The following is a 7500-nucleotide window of genomic DNA, read 5'->3' on the forward strand; positions in this document are numbered from 1 at the left end:
TGTAAAATCTTAGAACGTCAAGATGCAAAATTTAAACAACTCTAAACTTTATGAGGGTAAATTCTAAAATTTAAAATTTTAGGATCTAAAATCCAAATGGTTACAAAGTTTAGGATTGTAATTTACAATTTAATCCAAAGGAAAAATCCTATCCTATAAAGTACGAGAAAAGAGGATTAACATAATCGTAACTGACAATAGACATGGTTGGAGAATATTACGTCATTGTGCCATATCTGACTCACTTGAAATAGTATCCGATTCTCTCACAGCTCAGAAATCAGAACCTGAACACACACTCTCTCTATCTCTCTCAATTCTCAAACTGAAAGAAAACCCAATGGCCGATCAAAATCTGAAGCCCGAGATTTTCGAACTCAACAATGGAACCATGCGTGTACTCATCACCAACCTGGGCTGCACCATCACTTCCTTGTCTGTACCTGACAAAGATGGTATTTTTATTATATATTCTTTTGCCAATTGCCTAGTCTTTTCATTTATTATTATTTCTTTCTGGGTTTGTGGGAATGTTGCTGATGTCTGGTTTCTGTGGATTTTGAAGGCAAATTGGCTGATGTTGTTCTTGGATTCGACTCTCTTGAACCATATCTGGTAATATTCTCTGAACCCCATTTGATTTTTAATCTTGTTTGGTCAAACTGCTTCTGGGTGCATTGATTTCTGCATGGATTGGAATTGTTTATTTATTATAGGGAAAGCAAAGGAAATTATTCGGTAAAGGTTGCAACTTTATGCTTCTGTGAATTCTATCCACCTTTATCTGCAATGTCTTTTTTGGTGTATGATTTCTGCATAAATTGGATTTTTCTACTTTTGTATTTGATAAAGTTTTATAATTTGATAATTGTGTGAAATCCATTTACTTTTTCAGAAATGTCATTTAACATTTGTTATGTTATATATTTACCAAGAACCTTGTAAGACATTGTCTGGTCGGGTTCAAATCCCCTCCCCACTTGTTGTAACAATTCAATTTTTTATTTTATTTTAAAGTTTGTTATGTATTCATGAAAATATGATTTATGATTTTGGGCATAGCGATATACATATTATTAGATCAATTATTGGGTTTAGCTGTATCTTTATTCTAAATTGGTGAACATTGATTTAATCTCATAGTTTTGTGGGTTTTGATGTATGTATGATCAGAAAGGTGCTGCACCCTATTTTGGCAGCATCGTTGGTCGGGTTGCAAACCGAATCAAAGATGGGAAGTTTAAACTCAATGGGGTCGATTACTCTTTGCCTATCAACAAGCCCCCAAACAGTCTCCATGGTATGACAATCGTGAAACTCTTTATCCTTAATGCTAGTCTGAATCAATCTTTTCTAGGCAGTGTGGTATGAAAATCATGGTTCTAAATATCTGTGAGATCATCTATTTAATTTTGCAATTAGCCAAAATTGCTACTAATTTGTGTTTGAATGTTGAAAGTTTTAATAATATTTTTTTTGGTTTTTCCAAAAATTAATTGCTTGTGTTGACTCTTGACAAACCTGAATATTACCATCTAGCATGCTGGTGATAGTGTGAAAGACATGGTTTTTTTTCTCTTATATTTTGTAATTGAAAGATATTAAAAGATTTGTGGGTTTAAAAGTGATTTGTAATGAAAAAGAATTTATGGGAAAATATTTCCTTGGATTTTTTTTTTCTAGAAAAGTAAATTTGTTTGAGGCTCCTTTGGTATTTTACCCTAATTAGCCAATTAAGAAAGGGTGAGATCAGTACTTGCACATTATGAATGGGATTCTCCTATGCATGTGTTATTGGTGGCTTGGCATACATCCTGGCTTGGAGCAAGTTTAAAAGATCAAACCAAATCAAATCCGCACTCATTGTTTGTATGCAATGCGATAACTCAGCGTTTGACAAAAATGATGGATGGAAGTGCCTTTCTGCATAATATAAAATCAATACCAGTTGGAACTTTATGCTTGTAGGATTGATCTGTATTCCCCATAGTTCAGAATCTTCAGATCAAGATTATACACCAATTTTAGAAAAGTCTTTTGGAAACCCAAAAAAAAAACCTTTGTTTTATTTTGTGAGCTTACTTTTTGCTTAGAATTCTGCTTTTAAGGTAACTGAAAATTGACAAGTTCTATATTCATTGTAGTATGCATCATACACTCTCTTCCTCTTCCTCTCTCTCACTAACTTTCCCCCCTTTCTTTAGGTGGGCACAAGGGATTTGATAAGAAGGTTTGGGAGGCAACTAATATTACGAAGGGCGAGAATCCATCCATCACTTTCAAATATCACAGTTCTGATGGGGAGGAAGGTAATTTGTCTCTCTTGCTCTTGCTCAGTGTCTCTTATTCTCTCTCTCCTATTTGCTGTTCATATCTGTTTCTCCTGTCACTAGGTTACCCGGGTGATGTCTCTGTGACTGCGACTTACACGCTTACTTCAAGCACAACAATGAGGCTTGACATGGAAGCTGTGCCAAACAAGCCAACTCCAATCAGCTTAGCTCAGCATACATATTGGAATTTAGCTGGCCACAACTCTGGAAACATTCTTGACCATTCAATTCAGATTAGGGCAAACCATGTTACTCCTGTGGATCAGAACACAATCCCAACTGGTGGAATCATGCCAGTTAAGGGTACCCCCTTTGATTTCACTGCCGAGAAGAGGATAGGTGAGTCAATCCATGAGGTTGGTTTAGGGTATGATCACAACTATGTTCTAGACTGTGGGGAGGAAAAAGCAGGTTTGAAACATGCCGCAAAAGTGAAGGACCCATCAAGCTCTAGGATCCTTAACTTGTGGAGCAATGCCCCTGGGATGCAGTTTTACACTGGGAACTATGTGAATGGGGTTGTTGGTAAAGGAGGTGCTGTTTATGGAAAGCATGCCGGGCTATGTTTGGAGACTCAGGGATTCCCAAATGCCATAAACCAACCAAACTTCCCTTCTATTGTTGTTCAATCTGGTGAGAAGTATCAACACACAATGTTGTTTGAGTTTTCAGTTGAATAAAGTGGCAGTCTTTAAAGAAGCAGATGTCAGAATAAGGTTGACTTTTGGTTTTCTTGCTACCAGTGAGTGTTGGAACCGGATGATGAGAACTATTCATATAATCTTGCTTATAACAGATTTGGAGGCTGATTTTGTGTCGAAGTTCTAAAGAAAGCTTAATGTTATTAAAGAGTTAAAACTCTTTCAAAGAAATCTCCACAAACCAAACCCTCCACCGCAACAAAGCCCCCCCCCCCTTCTCCCCAAAGGGCGGGTGCTTTTCTCTCACTTAAGCTGTTTGACTGACAAAGATCACAACATAATTACTGCATTTTTCTATCAATTAGTAAAATGGAGTGGTATTTGTGTTGCGTCCCTATTTTAAGGAAGCCATGAGAACACTAATTGACTAATAATTTTGGGGCATGATATTCTTGTGTGTGTGAGTTGGGTGGGGGTGGAGTGAAACACTTTGCCCAACTAGGAAGAACTGTAGGATGACAAGTTCGTAAAAGTAATCTAGAATTATAGTTTTGATGTGGATAGGCTTTGAGGTCCATTAGAATTAAGTGTCTGGGTTTTGTTAGAGTGAATTCGGGCCATGTCTAGAGCATTTCAAGTTGAACCTGGAGCATGTCTAGAGCCAGCCGACTTTGCAAAATAAGCAGTAATTTAAATTAAAAAAAAAAATAAGGAAAGGGAGGGTGGGAGCATTTTTTAAAAACCCCCCACCCCTCACAGAAGGGAAGTTTTATTTAGATATATAACTGTAGAGCACGCTCGTGGTGTGCCCAAATAAATACACAATGTTCTTGACAAAACGGGACAACTCTCATATTCTTCAACCTTGCTCTCTTGGTCAAGGCCTCTTTTTACCATAACGTCTGCACGCCTGTTAACTTCACAAAAAAATGTGTCTGAGGTGGACGGTCTAGTCCCCATTTATCATGGTCCTTCAATCAAATATCAAAATAGCAATATCCGGTACAAAAAAACATAATTAGTTGTTAACTAATTAAGCACTATCTGATTGCCATTCAATATTTAATTCATACCTAGCAGCACACAATTGACAATTCAGCTAAATTACCTATGGCAATACGCCAATACCCTATATTGATAGAGAAGCCTTGCCATTGACCTTTATTGTTTTAAATGACCCCACCTCCCCGGCTTGACATAAGAGTTATAATGCAGTTGCTGGTGGTGAATTTCTATTTCATAAAGTATTCATCCATACAAAAACATGTATAGATTTAAATCCTAAGTAATGTTTACACTAAATATAAGGAGTGTGAATATTGAATTTGTTAATTTAATTAGATAATAAACTAAATGTTACATGATATATCATCATTTTAAGTAAATTTATAACTCCAATATTTAACAAAAAAAAAAAAAAAATCATCTCATACAAGTCATTTGACTTAACATTTAAACCTTTAAATTCAGCAACCTCCTCAAAATCATAGTATTAGTTAACCAAACATTTTTTTTTTTTTTTTTGGGTCAAGAAAATATTTCATTAAAACTAAAACAGCAAATCAGTCTCAGGGCAAAGCTTGTTTACATACACCCCATTGAGGTCATCCTCATAAATAGCAAGTACATCCATAGGTGGATTGTCAAAAATAGTAAAATCGAAATTATGACTCGATCCCATTTTGGCTAGCTTATCTACACATTGATTCGCTTCACAGTAGTAGTGCCTAATCTGAACTTGTGAGAAGTTTGATATCAACTGCCTGCAATCATCCAAGATGGGAGACACTATATTATTTACATAATTAGAGTTGAGTAGCACATCGATTATAGCCTTAGCATCTAGTTCAATCTCAACACAATTAAAATTGCAGCTGTAGCAAATGAGGAGTCCATCCCTTAGTCCCCACATCTCAGCAACAAAGCTATTCGTAATCCCTATTTTCCTAGCGAAGCCCTTGATCCAACGGCCCTGCTCATCCCTCAATACTCCACCACAACCAGCTATCCCCGGGTTCTCAATGGCAAACCCATCAGTATTCATTTTTATCCATCCATTTTGTGGTTTTTCCCATTTGATAGGCCTTAGAGTTAAGTGGGCTGCACTCTTAGGCGAGTAGGCATAAAAGAAATACTCCACTGCTTGTTTCTTTATATCCCTTGCCAGAGCTGGGTTAGGACTTTTCCCCTTAAATACAAAATTTTTTCGACTTTTCATATGGTCCATATTGCAAAAAGGAAGATCACACTCCAAGAAGGCTTGCCAGCTCTGTGTGTATCTGTTGCTTGCCCATTACACTCCAAACATTCATGAAGATTCCTAGACTAGAAGCAAGGATCTGTCCATAATATTCCAAGGTGATTCCAGACCGGTTTGATCTTTTCACAATCTCGTAAAGCATGTAGGATCGACTTAGCCCCCCTGTTGCATAGAGGACATTTTGCATCCTCCATCAGCCCCCTTCTTCGAAGACAATCTCGAATACCAATGCTATTATGGGCACACGTCCAAACAAAAGTTTGAATTCTTGGCAGAATATCCAACTTCCAAATCCAGTTGACTGAAAAGCTAAGCGTCAAGTCATCCCCCATAGCCATCTTATACGCACTTTTTAAATCAAAATTTCCTTGGGGAGATTCTAACCACGCTAGTCTGTCTTCTCCTATTGCTGCCAAGGCCAAAGGGGTAGCTTGAATCATGAGCTTCACATTTTGGGGTAAATCAAAATATAGACAACTCTAATCCCTCATATTATCCTTGAAGATATCTCGAATCTTCATGTTCAAATCTTCCCGTGAAAGAGGACCTGTCACTAAACTTCGCAAAACCCCATGATTTGCCCAATGGTCATACCAAAAGCTAAGATTGCTACTCCTTCCAACTGTCCATTTAACATCTCTGTTGAAAACTTCTCTACCCTTTTTCATAGCAGACCACGTTTGGGAGCATGGGAGCTTGTTTTGATTTCTTGAAGCTAACCTTTGGCTTGAGCAATACTTGGATTTTAACACATGTGCCCAAAGGGAGTCTTTTTCTGTATGAAAGCGCCAATTTAACTTCGCTAGAAGGGCTGTGTTTCTGCCCTTAGCTGCTTGTAAACCCAATCCTCCTTCCTTTTTGGGCTTTGTTACCTTTTGCCAACCCACCCAATGAACCTTCCTAGTTGACTCCGAGGTACCCCATAGAAAATTCCTATTGATTCGATCCATTCCCTCAAGAATTCTCGTAGGAAGATAAGAGCATTGCATTACATATGATGGAATGGTTGATGAAGAAGCATGAATAAGAATAGCCCTGCTTGCTAGGGATAGTAAATTAGCCTTTCAGCTTGCAAGCTTTTGCTTTACTCTATCTAAGATGAAGTTAAAGTCTTGTGTGGAAGAGCCAAGTTGCTTAATAGGTATACCAAGGTACTTCCTTAACCCTTGAGTGGAAGCAAACCCAGGCACATCACTAAGCTCCTCCCTTGTGCCTTCATCCACATTTGAGGAAAAATAAACTTTGGACTTCGCTTCACTTAACATTTGGCCTGAAACTTCACAGAATTCATCAAGAACCTCTCTAATGGTGGAGCAATTCAAGTGATCGGCCTTTGCAAAAAGTACTAGATCATCAACAAACATTAAGTGAGAGAACGCTGGCCCACTTTGAGACGCTTTAACTAGATTCCATAGATTGTTGCTGCATTTCTCTTCTATGAGCTGACCAAGGTGCTCAATACAAAGTATAAATAGATAGGGAGAAAGGGGTCCCCTTGTCTAATTCCCCTAGGCAGAAGAATTGGCTCTAGAGGTGCACCATTTAAGAGAATAGATGTGGAAACTGAGGTAACACAACTCATGATAAGGTTTATGAGATTTCCAAGAAGATTTATTCTCAGTAGCACATTTCTGATGAAAGCCCACTCAAGCTTATAGTAGGTTTTTTCCAAATCTAGCTTGATGGCCATATAGCCCACCCTACCCTTCTTTTTAATGATGGAATGAATAAGCTCCTGCACTATGATAGCGTTGTCAATGCCCTTACACCCCGGCACAATAGCCGTCTGAAGAGGTGAAATAAGTTTATCCAAATACGGTCTAAGTCTTGCTACTATTATTTTTGTAACCACCTTATAAATTGTGTTACACAAGCTAATAGGCCGATAATTCCTAATGGTCTCAAGACTTTGAATTTTTGGAATAAGAGCGATGTGAGTCTGATTTAGATACTCTGGGACTTTCTTCTCCATGAAAATTCTTTTAACTTCCCTAACTATAGAGTCACCCATTATTGGCCAAAAACTTTGGAAGAACCCTGCATGCAGCCCATTTAGACCCGGTGCCTTATAGGCTTTTAGTGACCAAAGGGCTAATCTGATCTCCTCCACTGTCACCTGCCCTCCAATGCTCTTTTTTTCCTCTTCATTAAATTGGTTTTGCCATTAAGAAATCGCTGGCATTGCTCTTGATGAAGCTGCCAGCGAAGAAGTATAAATATCCCCAAAACCATTCCTGATAAAGTTCGCAATTTTCTTCTCCTCTTG

The 7500-nt window shown here is 37.9% G+C and overlaps 1 protein-coding gene across 1 annotated transcript; it reads left to right on the forward strand.

The window, feature by feature from the left end:
- The first annotated feature begins 204 nt into the window (after positions 1-204).
- LOC115962489 (aldose 1-epimerase-like) lies at positions 205-3196 on the forward strand. The gene is made up of 5 exons (XM_031081338.1): positions 205-455; positions 566-615; positions 1174-1300; positions 2205-2309; positions 2394-3196. The coding sequence occupies exons 1-5, from the start codon at positions 341-343 to the stop codon at positions 3011-3013; spliced, it is 1017 nt and encodes a 338-aa protein (XP_030937198.1). The 5' UTR covers positions 205-340; the 3' UTR covers positions 3014-3196.
- The last annotated feature ends 4304 nt before the right edge of the window (positions 3197-7500 follow it).

The sequence above is a fragment of the Quercus lobata genome, chromosome 10, assembly GCF_001633185.2.
Source record: "Quercus lobata isolate SW786 chromosome 10, ValleyOak3.0 Primary Assembly, whole genome shotgun sequence".
Classification (NCBI taxonomy): Eukaryota; Viridiplantae; Streptophyta; class Magnoliopsida; order Fagales; family Fagaceae; genus Quercus; species Quercus lobata.

Bases quoted from the DNA above. Each gene is read 5' to 3' on its own strand.
- LOC115962489 (XM_031081338.1), top strand. From the start codon at position 341: ATGGCCGATCAAAATCTGAAGCCCGAGATTTTCGAACTCAACAATGGA. The intron at 616-1,173 runs GTAATATTCTCT...ATGTATGATCAG, and splicing joins ACTCTCTTGAACCATATCTG to AAAGGTGCTGCACCCTATTT. The intron at 2,310-2,393 runs GTAATTTGTCTC...TCCTGTCACTAG, and splicing joins CAGTTCTGATGGGGAGGAAG to GTTACCCGGGTGATGTCTCT.